Source organism: Aythya marila (genome assembly GCF_965140915.1).
Source record: "Aythya marila genome assembly, chromosome: 3".
NCBI classification, from domain to species: Eukaryota; Metazoa; Chordata; class Aves; order Anseriformes; family Anatidae; genus Aythya; species Aythya marila.
Window position 1 is genome coordinate 17,316,319 of NC_139044.1, and position 24,582 is coordinate 17,340,900.

The 24,582-nt window shown below is 44.0% G+C and overlaps 1 protein-coding gene across 4 annotated transcripts in view; it reads left to right on the plus strand.

Annotated features, from left to right (window-relative positions):
* LCLAT1 (lysocardiolipin acyltransferase 1) overlaps positions 1-13,460 on the plus strand; it is a 91,524-nt gene extending 78,064 nt beyond the window's left edge. For all 4 annotated transcript variants that reach the window (XM_082756394.1, XM_082756397.1, XM_082756396.1 and 1 more), the window contains exon 7: positions 9,390-13,460. In XM_082756394.1, the coding sequence (XP_082612520.1) occupies positions 9,390-9,898 (509 nt within the window). In that variant the 3' untranslated portion in view covers positions 9,899-13,460. The remainder of the gene's footprint in view (positions 1-9,389) is intronic.
* Positions 13,461-24,582: the final 11,122 nt, after the last annotated feature.

A 24,582-nucleotide genomic window follows, 5' to 3' on the forward strand; every position in this document is an offset into this window, starting at 1 on the left:
TGCTGCTGTGCATTTAAAATGACCACAATCTGTCGTTCATCTACAAAGCCACAGCTCTGTGTTTTCACAGATCGTACCATCCCTTTTTCTTTTCCATGACAGTCATGACAGCTACTGTTGGTAAAACCGTTCTCACATCACAACACTGAGCCGAAGCCAAGGGATCTGTGTTTCCAGCAGCCACCAGTGGGGGAAGGTTTTCTGCTCCTGGAGCTCCCTGTGCGTGTTTTTTGCGGGGCACTGCAGGGTGGAGAAGCAGCAGGAGCAGCTCCCTTCCATTCTGCTTTTTTCCTGGCGCTTCACCAACAAAAGGAATAAAATACAGCAGGATATACATGCTTCACCAGTAGCTGGGAAGCTGCATGTGTTACATGAGGTTTCTCTGAGGAGAATCCGTGAGAGCCTTCAACTTTATGGCTCCTTTCCACCAGAGTAGCTCCACCAAGTAGCTGCAGTAGGGTTTGGGTCTGATCCCATGTTGTTAAGGAGGGAGAGAACTGTATCATCATTAGCCTTTGAGATTTTTCAGCCACAGCCTCTGAAGAGATGGCAGTGCTTTATCTGACAAGCATGTCACTATCTTTCATCAGCTGATTATAATCATCATGGAAGTTCCAATGTTTCTGGTTTTCCTTTTTCTTTTTTACTATTGTGTTTTGATTAAGTTTCCCTAATGAGCCCAGTGAAAAGCAATTGTTCTAAATAAATCGTGCGCTATAAAAGCAGTGCATCACAATTAGGTTTCCATTATACTTTAATTAGGCATTCCATTATTAAATTGATGTCTTTGGCTTCTTCCAGGTCCTCAGACTAATCCTGAAACAAATTCCTCTTTGTGGATAAATATTAGTCAGTAGTAATTAAAGAGTATTCATTGGAGTTGCAGCTTTTCATTAAATGCCTTACTGATTAAGATGGCTCCCCCAAGTACTGGGCTGATTAAATTTAATAAAGTTTGTCCACTTGTGTACTGTGGTCTGGTGGAGACTGTTCTAGCACCAGGGGATTAGGAACAACAAGTTCATATCTCAGTGCATACAGTCGTGAGTCTGCATGCCTGTTTTTTGCAATGCTATATGCTTTTGTGTTAGGGGCTCTACGTTTTATGTAGTCAGCCAGCAGAGGAAAAAAACATGGAAATGGAATTAGTGGTATTAGAGTTGAATCTCAAAGAATTAAGTTCCATTAAAGAACTTAACTCAAGAAGAGGGCTGTGCTGGTTTAATGAAGCTCAAGTGCCTCTCAAGCCCCAAACTGATTTAACTCAGTAAGGTATATAGATGAGCTTATTTCTGTGTAAATATACCTCAGCTGTGAATTCAGATAATAAAACAGACACACTTGGCAGAAGTTCTTCGAATGGTAGTGTGTTAAGTATTTTTCAGAGCAAAATCCTTGCCATGGATTCAAAACAAAGTGGAGCAAATGGATAATGTCGCTTCATTGTATATGTATCGATCAGAGAGAGATTGTAAGCCTAATAATTCTCTGTGTGCTGACATTATACCTTCTTGTCGGACTGCTGGTGCTGTTCTGCATTCCTTTTGCTTTGTACACTGAAATCAAAACAAGCCACTGTGACCAAGAATGGCAATAGCACATACTAGGGAGGCAGGAAATGTGAGAGATTGGCTCGAGATTTATGTGGAAACGCTCAATCCAAATATTTGAGGTGGCTGCTGGCAGGTGTTTTTCAACATATAGTTTATATTTTATTTTTGTTGCAGGGTATGTTTTCATCAAGTATTTTGGACTGGCATGGCCTGTATTTTTAATACTGAATCTCTCTAAAGTGTGAACGTGTTTTCTGTTTCTTCTTGTGTATCCCAAATATGATGGTACTGGGTGCATCATCTAGCCTACCCATAGCGCTGTTTGGAACTGAAGTTTACTGCCCATACCAGATAGCTTTTCCTGGGGCTCCTGGATGCTGCCGTAGACATGAGTGAGGATCCCTAGGACAGTTTGATGAGGGCAAGTTTATAAAACAGTTGAAGGTAACTGAGCAGCTAAAGAGTACTCTCTAGCGGCTGACTTTGGTTAGTGATGAGAACAGATAGCAAAGTGTGCTGAATTAACAGGTTACTTGTTTGTAGCCATTAAAAAGGGGATAAAAATGAGTAAGGGGAGGCAATTAAGCTGAACCTTTTATCTCAGCTGTAGAAGTGAATTAATTTAATTCACTAGAAGCCAAACATAAAATCTTTTTTTTTTTTTTTTTTTTTTCTATAACAGCCATTATTTATTTACTTATCACTTCCATTGCATTTCAGTTGGATGGTGTTATGCTACTCATAGTACCATCCTGCCATTGACATGAACTAAGGGTCTGACAGAAAGTGACAACTCCATGGCATTCCTGAGAAAAGGGAAGGGAAGGGAAGGGAAGGGAAGGGAAGGGAAGGGAAGGGAAGGGAAGGGAAGGGAAGGGAAGGGAAGGGAAGGGAAGGGAAGGGAAGGGAAGGGAAGGGAAGGGAAGGGAAGGGAAGGGAAGGGAAGGGAAGGGAAGGGAAGGGAAGGGAATCAGCTATTTCTAATCTATATAAATTTGCCGTTCTACAAAGACATTTTATGACAAGGTAGACTTGGATTTCACTGCAGTATAGTAAATTATCTCTATTTCAAGTATAATTGTGATTCTCATTTGAATGTCTTGTCAGTTTGCCAGGAAATTCATGTTAAAGTTTAGTGGAGTTGTAGAGCTGCATACCAGTACATAAGTGTCTGTCTATTACAAGAAATACCATTTCCAGTACGAATAAGTAATAGTGTATAATAAGCCTAAAAATGACCTTTTCTCCTTCCAAACATGTAACATACCTGTGAAAACCTAATTCCATATGTGTGTGTAGAACAGACATGAAGTATGGGAAGCTATACATGCAGGGGAATAAATATAGTGTTTTTGTTATCTGGGTTTGATAAATGTAGTTCAGGAATGATAGAGTAAAGAGTGGTGAGTCAGTTATGCCTGGTCATCCTTAGTGACTGAAAATAACTTGTTATTCCAACCCTTTTATCCCTTTGCTCCCTCCTCTCCACATATTTTCTATTTTATTTATAGCTCAAGCAGCTTTTGCTTTGCAATTCAGAAAGTAACCCCTTGGAGCCTGGGAGAGAAGCCTTAAGGGCTACTGCCATCTGACAGCCTTGCAGAAAGAGCCACTGTGTCAAATTGTTCCCTGTCACCACCCCTATACACCATTCCTTCATGTGCCTGGGTGTTCTTTAATCCACTAGGAATTAGTTTAGCACTTGATACATCTTTATTTGCAGATAGGGATAATTTAATTCTTGATCTGCTCTTAATTTTCCCAGTCTTCCCATGGTACTGAGTTCTCATATTATAACTGAATTATACCACTCCTTCCTTCTTGTATTACTGCTGATCTGGTTTGCAGAGGAGGAAGGGAGCTGACAGATGTGCCTACTGAAGAAAAGAGCATCCCTTCAAGTAGGAAGGAGCGAGATCTAACCCTGCCATTGCAGTAAGATTCATTTATAGTTGCTGCAAAGAATCGCTAAATCTCTGAGAGATACTTGAGTTGATTAGATTATCATGGCACTACAAGTTCAGTGACATTATGCTCATAAAGAAAGACAGAAATTTGGGTAAATTATTGTTTGCTTTACTGTAGTCCCCCTTCTGACTTATGGAAAGGAAACACAAAGCTGATTAGCAAACACTAGCCTTGGGTGAGAGAACTTCAGGTTCTGTCGTATGTAAGAGTAAAAAAACTTTACCACAGCTTCTTGGCATGCCCTGACTCAACTCAGGTATCAACAGTCCTTCAAGGACAGTGTGCCAGGCAGTATTCTCCTTTCCAGTTAAAAGCTCCTTAAAAACTGGGGAGTGGTATCTGTCAGGTCCCCGTTGCCATTTCTTTGGCTTCTTGCGTCCATGGGAGGTGGCTCCCCAGCTCAGCCGTAGTTCATGGAGGAGTTTGTGCCTCAGCTCTGTTGCAAATCACTTCAAACCCTACCCAGGTGTTGTCCTTGGCATTCTCACTGTAGCTTACTGACTCCATTGCCTTCCAGGATACAGCAAAGGACTTTATAATGCTTAATAAGCAGGGGTGGACATTGGCTCTCCAAGCAGTACTGTACCTTCAAGAAAAGATGTAATCATTGGAGACATCAAAAAGACTTAAAAAATCAGCCCCAAGTAGGAGTATTAGTGTTAGGTGTCTGTGTAAGAACTTAATGAGGCCATTTTGGGAAACTCTCTCTGGTTCCAGTACCCACACTTGGAAAAGTAAGTTGAAATATTAGAAAAGATTCAGGGAGCTACAAGAAGGATTTGAGCTTATAACAAAAGGGTGACCTTATCTTGGTCTCTGTACCTCGGAGGTGCCTTGTGGCAGTTCTTAGTAGATCTCCACTCGCATGCACAGCACACAGAGCACTGCTCTTCCCTGCTGATGATCACAAAACCTGTCACTGTCCCTTTCCCAGGCTTCCACCCTCAAGGACAAGAGGTGCTATTGCCTTAACTCCTTCTTGGCAGGGTCAAAGCTCTCTGTATCTCCTTGTATCACAGTGACAGTGGAAAAACGGATAGCTAGATAAAGAACTGTTACGCAGGATCACTCTTCTCTGTTAATCAAGATCAGAATTATCATTGTGTCTTTTTTTGGTTGCTTATGTGATTGCTATACTTAGCCAAAAAAAGATTTCCAATAACTACGGAATTGAAAGTGATTTAGATTAACCCTGGTTCACACTGCTGGTTTAAGGAGGGCTGCCTGGAGTTTTAAATCTTCACAAGGATGATACTTTCCTTGAATAAATCAAGGTAAATCCTTGAATCTGCTCCTTTCTTATACTCCAGAATGTAGTTTTCTCAAAGAAAAGTGATTCAAATCTCAGGAGCCAACAAAGTAATATTTCCTAGTAAGCAGTTTTGTGTGTTGTTTTTTTTTTTTTTTTTATGTTCAAAAACGTATCTTCATTTTAAGCTAACATAAAATAATCACATATTGTGCAACGCAGCCAGTTTTATTTTGTTGTACTCATTTCCATCTCTGCTTTGATTATGTCGTTGGTCAGTTTGTTTACAGATGCTGAGCCTCCTTCTGCCTGGTTTCCTAAGGAAATGCGTGCAGAGTTGAGGATGTTAAGGGAAGGATGGGAAGAGCTACAGGCAATGTTTTATGAAGTCTGGAGATGTATGAAGCATCTGGAGTTGTTGTGAAGAAAGGGTAGATATGCTGCTTTGCAGGAGGAAGGTTGTGTAGCTACACTGTGGTGGGAGATAGAAGGGCCAAGGCCCTTATGTATTAGCCTGACTTCACAGAACAGCTTATTTTAAGGTTATCATGAATATTTTATTGTGAAGGCACCTCCACATCCCCATTCTGGCTCAACAACTCATCACTCTGTGAGGTACTGATTAAGAATAGCATCTTCTCTACTGGATCAACACAGGGGAAGAAACCATATAATCCTTGTATGGTTTAAAGTAACGTCAATAGTAAGTAAAGCAGGACAAATTACAGCTGCTGAGACCCTCACTGGGAATGAAAAAGGGTCATAGCCACCACTGCTAATATTGGGGAGGTTCATCTGCCTGTTCACTTTCCAGACTGCTGAGAGTCTGAGCAGTTCATTACCTGGATTTGCTTGGGACTCATCCTTATTTTTGGCATACTGATGGTCATTTTGACTTTAAAGAGCTTCCGTTCTGAGTCATCATTTTGGCTCTCGAGTCAGTGCTTATGCAGATAGATCCTATTGTCTCACAGGGAGCTTGCTCAGCATTGCTCAGTCCCAGGTATGAGCAAGGAAGTGTCCTTGCCACTGGCGTGACTCATTACTGAGGAACGAGCCGTGCTTGAGTGATCCTTGTAGTGCAGCGGATGAGCCTGGTGCAACCAATCCATATATTTGGGACTGTGATCTTGGACAGAGCATCACTTCTTGCAGTTTTGAATCTGCAAATGTATTTGAAAAAAAGCCTAAAATAGTTTAATCCCGCCTTTACATTTAGGCTACTTTTTCCCCTAGAGCTGAAGCATTGTGCTGATGTATTATTTAACACACACTATTAAAAGTAATTTTCAGGCTATCTATGGTATCTTTATTCTGAACATAGTAAGAAACACTCGGTTGCAAGGTTTTATAATGTTGGGTTGTGAGATAAAAGGGTTGTCTGTGCACACACAAAGGGCAGTGGCACAGGGCAGGGAAACCCCAAAACCCAGACAGAGAAACAGAGCCCCTGTCCCAGTTCCAACCAGGGCTGTCATGGGAGTGCCATCAGCTGTGAGCACGGGTGGACATTCATCACGGTGCTCCTGCCCATCACCTTACAGACTGATGAGGGTTGCTGCTTGCAGGGCTTTTGGAATCATTATGAGGTGCAGAGAAGAGCATCTGGGGATTGTGCAAGATTTATGGGATATTTAGGAACCAGTTACTGAAGCAGCTGTGAGCTGGGTACTGGGGAGATCAGATGGGTCACAAGTTAGCTACTAAAGGGATTACAAGGTCCAAGCCACCAGCTAGGGATACTATAGATTCCGGGGTCAGCCGAGACCAGTTTGTGTGTATGTTTCTGTCTGCTTGAGGCAACTGGAGAAGAGAGGACCAAAGACCAGCTACTGGCTGACCCCGTGTCTAAGGTCAGTTGCTGGGGGATCAGCAGCATGTGTACACGCTCCCCACCTGGGGAGGAGCTGCAGCCCAAGGGGCATACGTGTCCAGCTCCTGGGGAGACGAAGGCTCCAGGACCATTTGCTGGGAGAATCCCTATGGATGTATGTTTGTGCCTAAGTTCCACTGACAGACCTTTATCCCAGTCAGCTGGAGAGGGGAATGTGATGGGGCCATTTGTGTTTGCCTAAGTGTAAAGTTTCCTGTTCACATTGATCTGTGGCTGTCCTTGTGTCTGTATTGTACCTGCTTATCTGTGTGCATACCTACTGGGAGTATGTGCTCACACTTGCTCCCAGCTGGTCTATGGAACTGGGGGCTGCAGCATCCTCACCTCTAATGGGCTGGCAGCTCGACACAGAACAAAAATCCTGATGGAATAGCTGGTGTAGCGAGAGAATATGTCCTAGTTTTTCCTTGGAAACTTTTTTTTAAGAAGTTATCTTTCTCTGATGCTGTTTGTTTTGGCTGCGAGCCTGGCAAATTCTTCCCATGCCACATATAAGTGCACTGCCCAAAGTGACCAGCTGTGCATTGTGATTACTTGAAGTAATGTTGTGTATCCACATACCTGAAGCATAAATAACTTTGACTGGAGCACAGAATGCTTACAAAGAAAAGTAACGGTGCTTTTGAGCTGTTCTGTTATCCAAAAATAGAGATTGCAGCATGTATTAATCATCTACCTTGTGTTTATAGCTGTGTAACAATAACCACAGATAAATTTTGTTAACCATTCCTGAGTGCAGCAGTAAGCTTTCTTTTTCCAAGGTGCTTCTGTAAAGTGTAGGACAGCATACTGTTCATAGGTGCGAAGGGCATATGGGTCTTCTGCTACAGAGTGAAGGTCGCAAGAACCTAAAGCTACTGAAACTGGTGTTTTTGTCCTGAGTAGCTGGGGTACCTGCCTGATGATTTGGGTTTAATTTTGCATCTGGAATGTAATTTAACTAAGAAACCTCCATTGTGAATGTTACCTGATTTGCTCTGTCCTTGTCACCCAGCACTGCAGAGGATGGGCAGGTTCTTTAGGGATCCTTGGCAGAATGAAGACCGGCCACAGGGTTGTGGTTATAATTAGAGATTTATTATTGCATTAAAAAAAAATAAATCCATCAACATAGCTCATCAGCTACAATTCCTACCACTTAGTATAGCTTATCGTTGTGCAGAATTTCTAGAATTCTGATTTACAAAGGCTTTTCAGGTCCCTGCAGCAGCCCCTCTGCAGATACAGCCGAATTCTTACCAATCAGCACACAATACAGTCATAACCTGGACTCAGGCTTTTTGTACAAGAACATGAGTCATTCCCTCAGTCCTCAAAGGAAGCAGATGACAGTGGAGGCATCCCTGCCACAGGGGAATGGTGGGTTTTGCTGTCCTGCAGCAGTTCCAGTCTAACTCCTTAGGACTTGCTGCCGCGTGATTTTATATCACCATCTATCTCCTGGCAACCCATTGCCTGGTATTGATGGTGCTGGTTGGCGTAATCACCCTGTCTGTCAGTCAGTGCTCCCCATACCATCCTGGTGACTCAGCACTTGTCTTCAGACATCGCAACTGTAGGCAGCATTTAGTCTCCAATTCTATTTTGCCCTGAGACAGCCAGTAAAATAGAAACAGCAAGACAAGATAAATTACTGCTGGCAGAACTTAGCTGCTCTGTAATGTCCAGTGCACCGTGCACCTATTTTTAGATCGGTTTTACACTGACAGAATTTTCTCTATACAATCCAAAAAGAATGTCTGGTCAAAGGCCAAGGGTAAAAAGGGTATGTAGAAAGAGCGTCCATGTAAAACTGGTTAGTACAAAGATGCGATTGTAAAGCCTACTTTGGCAATAATGCTCTGCTCTCAGACTGTTGGCTTGATAAGGCACAGTAATGAAGAGTGGAGTTTTTTCATCAGCATCCTCTTGAATTTCTAATCTACAATTGCTTTTTACATGGTTCAATATAGTCTGGTGAAATAGCTAACAATTTGAGGTTTACGTAAAGCTCAGCTTTTCCACTGTTTATACCACACTTAGTGTTTGCCAGATCTGGAATGCAGTAGGCAACAGCTCACCCTGTCAGAGTACTGGGTTGTCAAATTGTAAAAAATTGTGTTAACTGGAGCACCCTGCCAAACTGGCTGAGCTACGGAGAGCTTCCTGAGCCTTTATAAGGGACTCTAGACATAATGAACTCCTGTTATTTACATTGTGTATACTTCAGGTGTATCTTCTTAGATCATCCATAAATTGGGACTGTGTGCTGCTTGCTCCAGATCAAATTTCAAACTCATTCTTTTGCCATTGTTACAGTATATAACATTGTTATTCATATTTGATTAGTTAAAGGTAATTTCAGTTTGCAGCACAGGTATGACTATTTTGGAAGATTGTAACAGATTTCTCTTGCATGCTCTGTTCTTTTTCCAAAATCAGATGTGCATCTTCTCTCCTTCAAATTTGATTTTATCCTCTTACTCACTGTGTTGTACATTAGTTTGTACAAATTAGTATAATGTTGTTCCAAAAAGTTTTTGCTGGGATTCAGAAGAGGTAATGGATGGGAAACCTGTGACCTTTCAGCCTTCAAATTCCAGAAGATAAAACAAACCCTGTGTAGCTAATGTATCTTTGGGATTTCTGCCACCATTTTGACAGTTTTCAATCGTGCCTTGAAGTGATGAGTGTTTTGGTTGCTGCATTATCTGTATTGATCTTTTACCCCAAATCTTTCTTCTAGGTAACAACCTCGATGCTATCCATGACATAACTGTGGCATACCCTCAAAACATTCCTCAGACAGAGAAGCACCTTTTGAATGGAAACTTCCCAAAGGAGATTCACTTCCATGTCCAGAGATACCCCATAGAGACAGTGCCCACTTCTAAGGAGGAGTTGCAGCTTTGGTGCCAGAAGCGTTGGGAAGAAAAAGAGGAGAGACTCCGACACTTCTATGAAGGTGGAAAGTGCTTTGACAAAACGAGGCAAAGCATTATTCCACCATGCAAATCTGAACTCAGGGTCTTTGCAGTTAAGTGCATCTCGCTTCTGTATTGGACAGTGTTCCCACTGGGGATGTTTGCACTGCTGTACCTGTACCGCTTTGCACGATGGTACTTTGTGGCCATGGTAGTCTTTTTTGTTGTGCAGCAGAAAATATTTGGTGGGTTGGAGCTAATTGAACTTGCTTGTCATCAATATTTTAAAAAGCAACAGAAATTTATCGACACAAAAATGAAAAACAATTAGCTCTTGGGTAGAGAAGGATGTAAAAATTCGATGATGATTTTGAGACATCCTGAAAATTCTATGAACAGGGAAGAATTTTTGCATGAGAATTGTCTTTTACTATCACCATTGTCTGTTAGACATTTGCACTTAGTTCTGTGAAAAGAAAGAAAAACGTTAGTTATTGCTACATGTGAAAATGTTTTTATCTCAATCTAATTTCAACATTGCTCTTGCAAGCAGCTAGCAACTGCATCCTGCTGTAATTAAGAAACACTTTGCTGGATTATTAAACAATCAAAAGGATGCTAGTAACTGTGATATGCATTGAACTTTCATATACCAATCCAAACTGTCTGGCTAAGAGATAGGATTTCTGTGTAATCACATTGTTAGAAAGTAAGCACCAGATTTGAAAAGCTGTTAAGTCTACCGATGGTTTGATGGTAAGTAGAAGTTGGAGGAGGATTTTTGTTTCCTTTTTTTTGCTATTTCAAATATTCAAACTTACTATAAAATATTTTCACCAAAGCTATTCCAAACACTACTGAACCTAGCACACTAGTCACCTACTCTGGCTCAGTCAACCAGAAGTTTTTTTTAAGCCTTGCAGCATTGTGTTTTAGTACAGAAAACAATGCTGGCTCTGCCTCTGTTTAAGTCTTAACAGTATTTAACAGACCTGTGCACATAGGTTTTGATTTCTTATTGTTTTTTCATACTGCTTTGGTTCCCTTCTTAGCTGTGAGAGACTTGGTCCTACTGTGGTATACAGAGTTGCAGGATAGGGGAGCTGGGCTTTTTTGGTTGTTGATGTTGTTTTATTGGTGTTTTGTGTTTTTTTTTCCCTCTGGTAGAGGTAAAAATAAGTGTCTGTCTCGGAGTAGCTGGTAAATATTTTCTCAAAGAGGTCTCATTGTAGACATTATCTAATTGCAAATACCTTTTTTTTTTTCTTTCAGAAGCCAAGATATCTTTTCTTTGAAGTGTTTAGTTCTGTTTTCACATTGCTTCCTTAGACATTTCAATTGTCTAAACACTGGACAGTTGTCAAAATACTGGGCAGGAAGATTGTCTTTTCTGTGCATGCCAGCAAGACCTGCTGAAATGCATCTGATGCAACAGTTGTCTCCATATAGGTGCTACAAGAGATAGGGTTCAGACTATCACAGCACATAGAAATTGAGTTACCCCTTCCCTTTGCACTATTTTCATTGATTGTCTGATTATATCGTTCCTTTTCCATATTCACTTGCAATTTTACATTGTTTTTTTGGGCCCCAACTTTCCCTTTGTTTCATGACATTCAGAAAACCTGGGGGTTTAAACTCTGGCAGTGTATTTTGCAAGTGTATTTATTTCTTGTTGTATGTAATAAGAGTAACGATTGTGGTCACACACTAAAAGGCACAAACATTGCCAGCACTTCGGAGACACTTCAGATTAGGTTTGTTGTTCAGCCTCAAAAATGTTAGACCACCTGGTCACATGTATTGCTGCAAAACTTTCCTGACTTTTGAGTTAAACCCAAATGGCCTGGCTCTGTATGTTGAGCTGCACTGGTCCGAAATGTAAATGTACAGGGTGCAAGGTGTATGTTGTACTGTGCTGCCCATCTCAAGCACTGGGGTAGTACTGTGGGCACACCTATTTTCTTCTACATTACAACACTTAACATGTTGGCTAATATGTTTGTATCAAAGGCCATTTTTGTAATGAATCACCAGCCTCGATTCAACTGTCCCTCGCAAGATGACAAGTATTTTTTAATCCGTGCTAATAACTGTTTATTATGCAGAAAGTTCTTGAAGCTATCTATTTTACTCTAATTTTTTAACCCTTTTTTCTTAAAAAAAAATACTTGGAAGTAGGTTTATATTTAGGATTATATTTCTTAATGATTTTTTCATATTTATATTTGAGTACCTAAAAACTTAATAACTGGTGTTTTGTTGCAGTTCTTGTGCAGTATGATGACATTTGTTAATGTAATCCTGTGATATCAAAGACATTTAGGCAAAACCTTAAATCTGCATAGCTTGTCGGTTTTTTTTTGCTTTGTGCTGTGCTTTTGTGCAGTTCTCTACATGTCCAGGTACTGTCATTGCAAGAGAAAATCTAAGAACTTCGTTTATAGTTAATGCAAAGGAGGTCTAAAAGGCTTTTATTTTGTCCTGAGCTGTGGTTGTGCTTTCACACCGCATGTAAACGTGGCCAGACTGCTCCAATAGCCTAAGTGTAGTCTTCAGGAATTATTTCAGAGGGTAGGTTACATGATGGTGACATAAGTACCAATTACACTTTTTTTCAGTCATTCAGAGAACTTTGTGATGTCATAAAATGTATGAGAAACATCAGCATGAGTCTTAGTCATAGAGCTGAAAGACTTCTAGTATATTTTTATGTGTTTGATTAGAGTTGGACTCTGAAAATGAAATAAAATAAATGAAATAAAATCCCTTAAAAGGGATTTTCTATCCAGCCAGAGCCAAATATATAACCTACTGTAATGTGGTAAACATCCTGCAATTCTGCAATTCAGATTGAACAGAAATAACTTCTTGTGAGCTGTAAATGCCACATTTGCACTGCCTGACTCCATAAAGCAGGGCAGCACATGAGAAATCCTCTTCTCGCAAGGAAGGGTGTTGACTTTGAGACGGATGTAAATTTTCAAATTATATGTATCATTTTCCAATTTAATTAGAAATGCAAGACAAAAAAAAATGTTTAAAAAGTGATTGAAGAGCTGTGAGAGATCTTTGAATGTTTTTTTCCTCTTTGGTCAAAATGTAGCTTTTACTCAAAATGTTTTAATATGCAGATTTTGGGGAGAATATCTTGTTCTTTTAACTGTTTCCTTATTTGAATTACACTTATTAAGACGTGCTGGGTAAATTATTTTAAAGTGTTTTCAATGCTGTTAGATTAAAGGTGCTAGTACACCAGGAATCAAACACACCTATCTTTGGTGGACAGCATTTTGCCACCAAGATTTGTCTTACTTTTTAGCATGGTTTGTCATGGCTTATGTCCTGTTGTAGTCCCAGTAGCCACACTGTTCAGCAGTGACTACTCCTGCTACAGCACCTCCATCTCTGCTAGGTCTTCCTTATGTTATTTGAGGGAAATGGCATGTTTTTCTTGCTTTTGAAGATACTCTTTCTTTGTTCAGTCAAATGTTTCCTTATTAGCACTGTGGGTTTCTTTCTCTTTGCTCAGAACTGAAAGATTACAATCCTGTCCTCTGTGTGTGTCCTTAAACTCATCTGGGTAAGAGAACAACAGACCAAGACATTTCTCATATGTTCAATGCCGCAAGGCCCCAGGCTGCTCTGTGAGTTCTTGTCATGATCATACAAAACATGGTTCCTCGTTTTGTGCATTGAATCAATCTCCGTTGTTTAAAAAGATCAGTGTTTTTATAACTTGCTTTTATACGGACATCATAGGAATGAAAACACCAGGACACTACAAACCTACAGAAAAACTTAGTTTTCAAAATTCAGTGATTATATTAGGATATTTTAACCATGTATCAATTACTCTACAGCCACAATAAAGACCTGAAGCATTGCATGTGTTTAATTTTACTGTTTTCATTTCAGCGTGTGACATAAGCTGCACATATCCATAAGGAACAAACCTTGTCTTCGCTCAGATGGGTGTCTGATTTGGGTAGACTGGTGTCCCTTCAGGTACTTGACTGATGGTTTGTAGCTGTTGAGGTGACACATTTCCCTACTGTTCATAACGAGTTGGAAAGAGACAATTATACACATTCTTCTAGCGTGTTCCTGTAAAGCAATGTGGAAACCTTTGTGTAGGAAGTATAGCTCAGTATTTACCTTGTTTTGCTTCTTAGCCAGTATTGCTCAAGAATTAGCTGTGGCTTGAAAAGGAGTGTTAGGTGTCAATATGGAGATCATTCTTCAGCTTGAGGTATATCCTTTTATTACCGCTGTATTTACTGACACAAACAATGATCTGTAGCAAGGTTTACTTCCTTATAGGACCTGTTTTTAATATAACTTTGCAGGCTCATTGATTTCTCTCTCCGTTGTCTGGAAACTGGTGTGGAAGGGTGAGAGCTGTGTTTCTCGGGAGCTGCTGAGGTACTTGTCACTGAGTTCGGTCTGCAAGGTTACAGCAAGCCAGGCCTGCCTCTTCACGTGGTGTGAAGCTTAAAGGCGGTCTCGCAGCTTTGTGCTGCTAATGACAGAAAGTGCTATGTAAGTGAGAGAGCATGTAAATAGGGATTAATGAGGAGGGAGCCTGTGGTTTTCTTATCCATTGGATGTGAGCACTGGGGATGAGCAGGAGAGGTTGCTTCCTGCTGAGTCTTCAGAGAAGAAAAATCCTTACCAAGCCTTTTGCATCATTTAGGGCTCAGAGGGAGGAGGGAGCGAGACAAGGAGCAGCAGGGCTCAGCATTCTCCCACCACAGGTTCTGGCAGACCCTGGACCTGTGGTCCTGGAGATGGAGCACAAATTTCCACTGGCGGTGGGACACCACAGTACTCTGCCGAGCCTCTTTGAGGGTCAGAGGGGCTCCAGAAGAGCATCGTGCCCTTCAGTTTGGTCACACTTGTCCTTTTTTTTCTCTGCCTGGTGGCAGGCCACGGTCTGGCAGGAGATGGTTGGTCCAGGAGCAAAAGCAGAGCTGTTTTTTTAGTTACGGGACCATCCCTCATCCCCCTTCCAGTGCGTGAAGCTGCCAGCAAGGGATGCAGGCAGCCAGAAGAGATCAGATCATTGACTGGTAGGTAAAGATAGGAATAAAGGTTAAATACTTCAGCTTTAATTAGCTTCATTATTCTGAGCCGTTACATAAAAGCTGTTAAAGTTATTACAGGACGTTCTGTGTGCTTGCACGGTAGGAACAACAAATACAGGTGGAGCAGTTCTTGTCATAAATGTCCCTTGAGCCACCTCAGTAGACCTCTGTGCCATCAGTATGCTGCTCACGGCCAGCCTGGCTGAGTAATGCTGAACAAACGGTGTGCAGTGAGTGCATGTGATGGAAACAGCTCCTCCTCTTTTAAACAGTATGTGCAAGCATGACTCTGTCCCCCCGAGGCTTTCGTTGGTTTATGCCTAGCAGGTCCCTGAACACTTCTCAAGGAGAGATGTCAGGACAAACCCACCAACGTGAGGCAGACCTTCCCCAGTCCTCTTCATCGGGCTCTTGCTGCACATGCCACAAGGACCCAGAGGCCATGGGCTAAAAATCACCATGCAAACACATCACTTACATAGGCATTTGTTATGTCTATTAATTATGTCGTTCATACTGTATTTTGGATGCTTTATTTAGTGATTATTCTGCATTTTGCCACTTACAGATTGCAGTAACATCAGAGTCGTAAAGTTATCAGGCATGAATCTTGTAAGATCATAGCACAGCTCCATTTAAGCCTTGCTGTTACCAAGTTCCTGAACATTTTAGGCTTTCTGTATTGATACAACATGCAGTTAGGTGCTCTCATTGCTCTATTAACAAAATCAGGCACCCTTTCTTACCAAAACCACATTCCTTTCCAGTGGTAAACCTGGCTGTGAAGTCCTTTGCTTCCTCCTGACTGGCCAAGTACTCTGACATATAATTAAGAAACAAACTCAGGTTTTAGCTAGGCCTCTCCAAATCCCAGCTGGTCTTATTTGTATTCGCTCCCAGGTCAATATTGCTAAAAGCCTTCATACAGGCAACATCTCAGATGTCAGCAGCGAGAAGGGGCATGACAACACTCAAGCACCAAACCTTCCTCACCTTTCTGCTTCTTATCCACTAATTGCAGCTGAGTCCCAATTTCAGGTGTATTTTAGAAGCTAACTAACTAAAACTGCCCAATACAAATGTGTGGAGCCAGTCAGAGATGCTGGAGACTCTCAGCTTTCAGAGTCCAGGAAGCCCTGAAGAGGAAAGGAAGATGTTCTTCTGCGTCCCTGGCTCCCGTGCGAGCTGCTCCACCTTTCCTTGTCCTGGCAGCAGTGTGGATAGGTTGTGCCAAAACTGGAGTCCTGCCAGGGCCACTGAACCTCCCCAGGTAATTGATTAAGCCCATGTAGAAGGAAGCCAGTGAGAACGGAAGATGGCTAAAATAAAACAAACAGCAAGGCAGCCATTCATACCCTTGGCAGAGGCGTCTCAGTTCCTGGTGGCCTGTGTGTGCACAGCAAGGACAGATAATGCCTATTAGAGCAATTTATCTAATTGAAGTGGTCTGTATTTATCACAAGTGCGCTGAGTGCATGGTTTGAGGGTTGGATGCCCAGCATTTTGGAGAACATCAGCCCTACTAATGAATCAGCAGGGAGAAGAACCTAAAAATATGACTGGGTTCTAGGAGGACATGTCCTGGAGCTTAGAGGGACAAGTTCAGGCTGCACAAATGGCCTTCCTGGCACTGGCTTTGTCTGGGATGTTAGCTCAGATGCTCCTCACCTCTGAGGAAGCAGGTCCCATGCTGCAGCAAAATCTCAGCTTGACAAGGAGGCTGTATGTACCCCGCCGGGGGACACTTCACCCAGTGACATGTGCCATCTGATACATAAATTAACATTTTCCCCCCAGCTTTCAGAAAAGGTTTACACCAGGCTCTGTGATGGCACAAAGGTTTAGCACATGCCTAAATTTTTCCAGGCACCACTAATTAAATGAGTCTACTGGGATGGCTGGTGTGTGTTTCCTCTCACCCACAGCTGCTGCAACCACTTGTGCTCCAGTGTTGCCTTGCTGCTTCTTGAATGCTGCCCATGAAAGGTCCATCTCTCTGCATGGCCCTGCCCTGCTGACCCGCTGTGGGTTATCAGTAGTAGCTGGTTCCTATTTCAGCAGTTAACCCAGGTGGCAAAGTGCTGGTCTGTAGGTCCCTCATTGTCCTCCTGTCCATGCCTTGTGGGGAGACTGAATAAAGTATGTTGGATACTGCAGGAAGATGCAGAATTTAAATTAATTCCTCTTCCTTCTCAGTAGTAAAAACGTTTCTCTGCTAAGAACCCCTTGATTAATTGATCCTGCAATTGACAAATCAAGGATGGGAATTCATAAAATCCAATTGAAATGGAGGAAAACAGCAATTATGCACCATCTGATGCAGTCAGTGATGTCACGGGAAGAAATGACTGCAGAAAAATAGAGTCTTGTGCTGGAGGAGCCTTCATTAAGATGCGGCGAGGGTATTATTAAGTAAAAGAATATTGATTTTGTTTGAAGGATTTGGCCATCCATATTAAATGTAATCTTGGTAATGTAATCTCAGTAGTTGCTTTAAATGTCAGATTCACTTGCTGGGGTTGCTGCTGGAAAATGAAAATTAAAAATTCGTTCTCTATTGCCCGCTGGACTCCATGATCAACTTGATAGGCTCTGCCCGTACAGGGAAAAAATAGCATATGAGTTTACGATAGGGAATATCATAGAATCCTAGAATCATTAAGGTTGGAAAAGACCTCCAGGATCATCTGGTCCAACCATGCCCCTACCACCAATATTACCCACTAAGCCATGTCCCTAAGCACCACGTCCAACTTTCTTACATACCCCCAGGGTTGGTGACTCCCCTCTGTGCAGGTATTTGTGTGTGTGCGCGCTTGCATTTGCAGCAAACTTCATGTGGACTAGCCAGCGAGTAGGTGAGCCATGAAGCAAGTAAGAGGTCCAGGGATCTGGGCAGGAGAGCTGAGTGGACAGAGAGCCTGCACTGGTACTTGAGGGATCCACTGGGGGTGCTGGATGGACGGAGGGGCCATGCCACTTGTGGGATCCAGGCAGGGGTGCTGAGCAGACAGGTCATGCCAGGGACTCAAAGGATCTGTGAATGCATGTGTGCTTGTGAACCTAGAGAGGCCTGTGTGTGTGCCTTCACTAGTGAACTTCTATCTCTACCAGCCGGAGAGGAGGAAGGGGTCTTGGCTGTCTGTTTCTGTGTTTTATATGAGTGCTGTTGAAGGCAGTCCTTGGCTGGGGCAGCCTGTGTGACCAGTCATGTCCATGTCCTATTTCTTTTTGTGTCTCTGGAACAGGCGCTCAGCTTTGCCACCAGCTGAATTTGCAGAGGGGAAAGCAGCAGCTGCATTCCCCAGCCTGCACAGAGATCCTGGGTCCCCTGGCACAGGAGCGGTCCAGGGCTGGGGTGACTGCAGGAGGCAGCCGCACTTGCATCACTTTTTACCTCACTTAATGTGGAGGGTTTGGACAGTTATTCCTGAGCCCACCTCAACCAGCGGGTGCAGGGTAAGTGTCACTGTGGAGAGCACATTTGTTGCATAGCTCAGCTAAGAGGGCACAGCAAAAGGCACTGAAGCAATTTCCTTGTGGATCAGAAGTGTCTGCACACAGCTGAAGGTAGCAAGGCACTTGACTGTAATGGAGTCAATTTTATCCTTCAGGGTACAGCACATAAACCTTTTTATATCCATGCACCAACAGAGCTATTCTTTTCCCCTTGCCAGCTGTTCCAAGACATTTCTGTGGCTCCCTCTCCAAGCCTTTGCCTGCTCTCCTATAACTCCTGCACAGCATGGGTTTCAACTCCTGTTTGAGCACTTGGGAGCTGGATGGCAAAGAAACAGAAAGCTACTGATCCATTACCATCCGGGATAAATGGAGATAAATCCAGCTGGAAGCCAGTGAATAGTGGTGTCCCCCAGGGCTTAGTACAGGGGCCAATTCTCTTCGGTATCATAGAATTATAGAATCATAGTGGTGCCATGTTCTTCATCCCACAGCCCTGGAGAGGAGTTTTAATAGGAATGGGTTTAATGGATTGAACACGAGTAGGAAATGGATTGAGCAGGGGTAGGAGGAGTCAGTGATGGGGAGGCCTCCACGTTCCCTCGCAGCTTCTGTCCCTCGCAGCACAGCAGCAGGGGATGTTTTCCATCGGACACCCGCTTTCCTGGTGCCCAACCCTGAGTCTCGAGGGCAGTGCTGAACGTGGAGCGCGGCACGCTGCTCTTAGGGGGCTGAGGGCAGTGCCTGGGGCTCTGCCAGCGACCCTGCAGGCAAGCCCCAGTGGTGGCGCAGCTTCTTCTCTCGGATGTGCATCTCCAGGAACTCCCGCACATCCTCATGCAGGAACAGGGCCTCCGGTGAACAGAAGTAGGAGGGGGCAGGACGGGAGGGCAGCAGCGTGGGAGCCGTGCAGCGTGCCACCCTGTACGTGTACCTCCTGTGGGACTGCTGCACCATGGTGGGGAGAGCTCCCAGCTTGGTCTCGATGGACTTCCTCAGCGTGTGCATCCGCAGGAGCTTCCAGAAGCCCAGCCCTTGCTCCAGCCTTGCCACGGGACAAGGATCTGCACCAGCAGGCAGGCTGTCATCCTTGTGAGCCGCGTCAGAGCCTGTGGTGGGGGGCAAGCCGGCCTCGTGGCGCACAGGAGCCATCTCGACGAGCTCCTCGGCCTGTCTGGGAGGCCCAGCATGGCGGGGAGGTGTGGCTGCCCCCTGGGTGTTCAGCGCTGTGTGCTGGGGAAAGAGTCTCCTCTGCTTCCTCCTCCGCAGCACGGGCTGCCACCAGGACCTGAAGGATGTTCTCTTGGCTGGGCGCAATGAGCTGGCCATGGCCCCGTGCCGGCAGGAGTCACTGGAGTCCCGAGAGGAGGAGGAGTACGGACAGCAGGAGGGTCTCGCCTGCCTGGCAAGGAGCCGCTGCTGCCTCTCCCTGACAGCCTGGCTGCAGCGCCTGCAGCCCAGGTCGTAGCACAGCAGCGTGCCCAGGGCTCTGCTGCCCACCCAGAGCAGGCTGCTCCTGCAGCCGTGCGGCGCCTCAGCGTCTGCAAGAGATGGGGGACGCGGAGCGCCCTGAGCAAGTGTCTACAGGGACGGGCCCTGTGCCTGGGCCAGTGGCCAGCTGGCTTCTGTGGTGGGGCCCAGCTGCCCCCGGCTCGGCAGCAGCAGGGCCCTAGGGGACCCCAGCGCCTGCAGGAGCCAGCGCCAGGGCCGAGGAGAGCTCTACCTGAGTCGTCCGCCTTCCCGTACCTTCCCCTGCCTCGGCTCCTGGCACAGCCCTGCTGGCAGAGAGCAGCCCCCCAGTGAGCCTGGCCCCATCTGAGCCCACTGAGAGGCCTCGTGTCCCGTCCCTGCCCTGCCAGGCTTCCTGAGCAGGGCTGGCCTGGAGCCTCCCTCCTACCTGGCGCCGTTTGCCCGAGGTGTTGCGGCAGCAGTGCAGGGTGGCCCAGGCCACCAGGAGCAGGACGAGGCCGGGGCCGAGGCAGAGGCAGCCGTGCAGCGCCAGCCCCAGGGCATCCAGCATGCTGGGACCAGAGACGAGCGTCTGTGCCATCCTCGGGAGATGCCTCTCCGTGCGACACTGGCCTCGGTGGCTGCTGTCACTGGGGATAAGGGCAGGAGTGAGACTGTGAGGTCACTGCCAGCTCTGTGACACCACCAAGCGCATCAGAGCCCAGGCAGAGGTCCTGCACTTGGGGCACAGTCCTGCACTGGGATGCTGAGGATGCTAAAAGCCTCATAGAGCTTCAAGGAGAGTGGGCATACTGATAGAAGAAAGCTCTTTGGGAAGCTTCTTACTATACAGTGAACATCTGACAGCTGCTCAGTACTTCATTGCTGGAGGAGGATAGAATTTATGGGCAAGAATACTCACACTTTCAGACTAATTTTATTCTCTTCCTAATAGCCCCTAAGAGCTAAACTTGAAACAAGAGGGACTTTAACCCATGTCTCCATTTGCAGTAACCATGGATAAGGAGCATCAGCATCATTCCTTTTAGGAGGAAAAATAAATAAATAAATAAATAAATAAAGGTTTTGTGTTTGTTGGGTGAGTCTAGTAGTTTTGAAAAGCCACAGAGCACAGCGGGAAAATATACATGGAAAGCAAAATACAGAAGCTTTCGTGTGGTGCCAGTACTTTTTCTTTCCTTTTCTGAGAAATGAGCTGTGGACTACAAGGTGTAAGGATTTGTTCTTTCAAATGGCTGAGTCAAATTCCAGCTAAATTACAAAGAGCTGCGCAGAAACATGAAGGACACATAATGACAATATTTTGTCATTCCTCCCTCAGACTGGAGGGGTGTAGAAAGCAGGAAGAAGAAAAAAAAAAAAAAAAAAAGCATTAAGATTCAGACAGGATTTTGATAGCAGTTATTAAATGAAATTTAAAGGTTATTTTTAAGCCCAAACCCAGGGTGCTACTCCAAGCATGAACAGCCTGGCGAATTATCTGAATTTTTGCATTTTCATAAAATTGTTTCTATGGATGTGTTTACCATATATGCAGGCAGAGCAACCTTAGGAAAACAAAAACAAAAACAAAACAAACAGGGAAGAAAAAAAAAGAAAGGAAAAGGAAAAGGCAAAAGAATTATAAACATTCTGCTGGGTACATTGGCAAAATGCATACCAACAGAGCCACAGCTAGAATTTGTATTTCCCTGGCATGCCTTGCTCCAGAAGAGCAACAGGGAGCAGGAACAGGATTCGGAGTAACCCATGCACTGGTTTGTCCTTCAGTACTTCCACTGTTCAACTCTGAATGCAAACATGAAGACGATACTGAGTATTTGAAGGAGGAAACAAGGCTGACGTGTAAACTTGGCTCTGAAGGCTCTGTAATGACTCCTGTAGACCATGCAGAGCTGGGTCCTCCACCAGGATCATGCCCTGACAGTCTGTGCAAGCACCCACACAGTAAGATGTTTGCTGGAAGAAGAACAGTATCCCGCATCCTCTAGTTATGGACGCTTCTAGAAAGATAGGATAAAAGAGGTTGTTTATGGATGCTGTTTTGCTTTCTTGGGTACCTTCCTTTGTCTTTGGAAGGCCATCGCCAGAACATGGTAATAATCTGAATACAGGATTTTAAGGGATTTTAATATCAAAGCTTTATTAAAGCCAATGTGCATTGTCTTTGTGAAAAATTTCTTTCAGTTGTGGTTTCTGAACCATGTGGCAAAAGGCAAGTCTGGAGGACGATATTAAAGATGCATTGGCTGCAGTGACTGTTTTCAATGGGGGTGCAGTGTGACTGCTGGAGATTTTGTTTCCTAGTATTCCTGTCATGAGTGCTGCAATACGGTGGCTGTTTGGGGGTTTTGCTGGCCACTTGCAATTGGCTCAGGGATTTGTATTTATTATTACTGATACTGCTAATCACGAGCATCACAACTTAGTACCAACCATCCTGCTGCTGTGAGAGCTTGCAAAGCAACGTGTGCTGCTACTGACATGCAAACAGCTCCCTGTCTTCCCAGCCTTCGTATTTACCCTTTCTTGCAAACCTCTGCTGGATGCTGCCCGTCCCTTCAAGCAGCAAGGGGCACTGCCACCTTATATGAAACAGGTGGCATGATAATATTGTTTGATGCCATATTTTCTATCCTGGCGTGTACACACTTGCCTATGTTGCTGCACTCCTGGAGCTGTGTGCTGAATGATGATGAAGTGCCACTGACAGCGTCGCCTGGCAGCCCGATGCAGGTTGATGTGAGATGTGTGCTCGCTTCCTCTGCTGGCTGCCCTTCTCTGATGTCTGTAAGATTTGGAGTTGTTTTAGTTTATTTTCTTTCATGTTGTGACATGAGAATGGTTTTTGTGTGTGTGTGCACAGTGGAATAGGGATAGAGATTATCTCCTTCAAGTGCCCTCATTCTAGGTGATACCTTGCCTTGGGGCACTAGTATACACAGCTTGTTTTCAGAGGCTTGATAGTACTCAATCGTGTTTTTATTGTAATTACTTTGTGTAATACAGACCTATGGAGACAAGAAGATACCTGTGATTTTGTCTCAAGCTGTCCCTCTCGATCTTGCCTTATCTTTGTATGTTATCCTTAGGCATGGGGCAGGTCTGCTTTTCAAAGCATCAAACCCCCAAGCTACAGTGAAAGCTGCAGGTCTGATTTTTGTGCAGAGCAGACCTGTGAAGAGCTGGCTGAATTAGCTGGTTCATGGGGCATCTGCAGTAGAGCAAGACTACCAAATCCTTGTTTACATTCACATTGGGTTTTTGTACCCAGCGCAAAACAATAAAAGCCTGCAATGTCCTTCTTGCTTAATGATGTGTTTCTTTATACTGAAGCAGAAGATCTTTGCTGTGATGGCAGTGACTTCAGCCTCCATTTTGATGGCCACAATCTCAGAGCATGTGTCCGCTGCGCATTTCAGTTCACTGGCAGTGAGGATGGAGCTGAGATGCCAGAAGCATTGGTAAGAAGCTCGCCTTACCTCAGTCTTCTCCTCGGTATCTTGCTTTGGAAATTCTGGGTTCAGGCTCAGGAAGAAAATTAACACTTTAATAGCTAGTGAAGACATTCACTATGGACAGACATGGAAGAACTTAATTCAATTAGAGCAAAACATTAGGCCTTTCAGACAGCTCTGTTCACCCCGGTTTGCTGTAGGATCATAGAGACAGCTTCCATAAGCCACGGTGCACATTGGTGGGACATGTGCTTGGAGGGGGTGGCCTGAAGCCCTACTGCAGTCAGTGTGTGTGAAATATAGACAAAATGGGGCACCATGTGGAAAAAGCAAAGCTTACCAGGCTCCTTCATTAATGTGTCCCAGTAAGAGTGAGCACAACAATCCTAGACTGGCATAGTGAGCTGTTTCTGTGACCTCTCTTCTAAAGTCCTTCAGTCATCCGCAGTGTAGATCAGTTGGAACATCATTTGGGAACAAAGAACAACATTTCAGAGCAGAAGATCCTGAACTAAAGTCATTCACTAAGTCATTGTAGGACCATGGTTGTACATTTGTTTTTTCCATGTAGATCAATACAAGATGATGAAACACTTCTGGTAGCGGTATGCATAGCCCAGGGAGAGAAGCAACAGGCTACAGGACATATGGGATGAGAAGACTGGGTGCTTGGGGAATTACACACCCATCTGTGCCATCATTAATGAGCAAGCATTGTCCTAACTGGTTTGGGAGAGGAAGAAGGTGTATACATTGGTGCAGCAGTTAGCATGGGAACCTGCTGGTGTCCGTCAAGAGGAAAAAGTCCTTGTCTGAGCTAGAAAAATCCATGCACGTCCCAATAACATCAGAATCTAAGAAGTGCTCATCACAATAAATATTTAAGTGAATAAAAGAATTGCTGTTAGGCCCAATCGATACGGTACCAGCAACTCTGTAATGTGGTGTTTTAAAGGTGTCAGAACACATTTGTGTCCCGCGTTTCCCATCATCAGTCCCAGGAGATACAGACGAAGAAATCTGAAAGGAGATTGATCTGAAGACTTTTATCATCCCAAAGATAGACTGAGTCACTGTGTACATAATTTCTCAAACATAGGGGGTGTTATTTAGAGATAAATATGACTCCAAACAACTATTCCACGAAACTGATGTTAAAAAAAAAAAAAAAAAAAAAAAAAAAAAAAAAAAAAAAGATCTCTGTTGCAGTCTGGCTTCAGGATTTTCAAACAAAACAATATGTTTTCTCAACAAAAAAAATACTTCAACAAATCTGTGGGAGGCTGTGAGCACTCAAAACCAAAGAAGTTATTGTTGTCTCCTGACATACGCTTTGGAGATGCTGTGGCAGCCTTTGAAAAAGCCTCTTCAGTGTCACACAGGTGACTGACTGGCTAGCACAGCTCTTCTTCCTCTTGCCCCATGCCCTTCACCTCTCCTGTGCATAGCCTACGAGCAGAGAGCATCTCCATTTCTTCTTTAAAAATTTCTTCCATCTCCTCATGGATACTAACAGATCAAATTTATGATTTCCTTCCTGT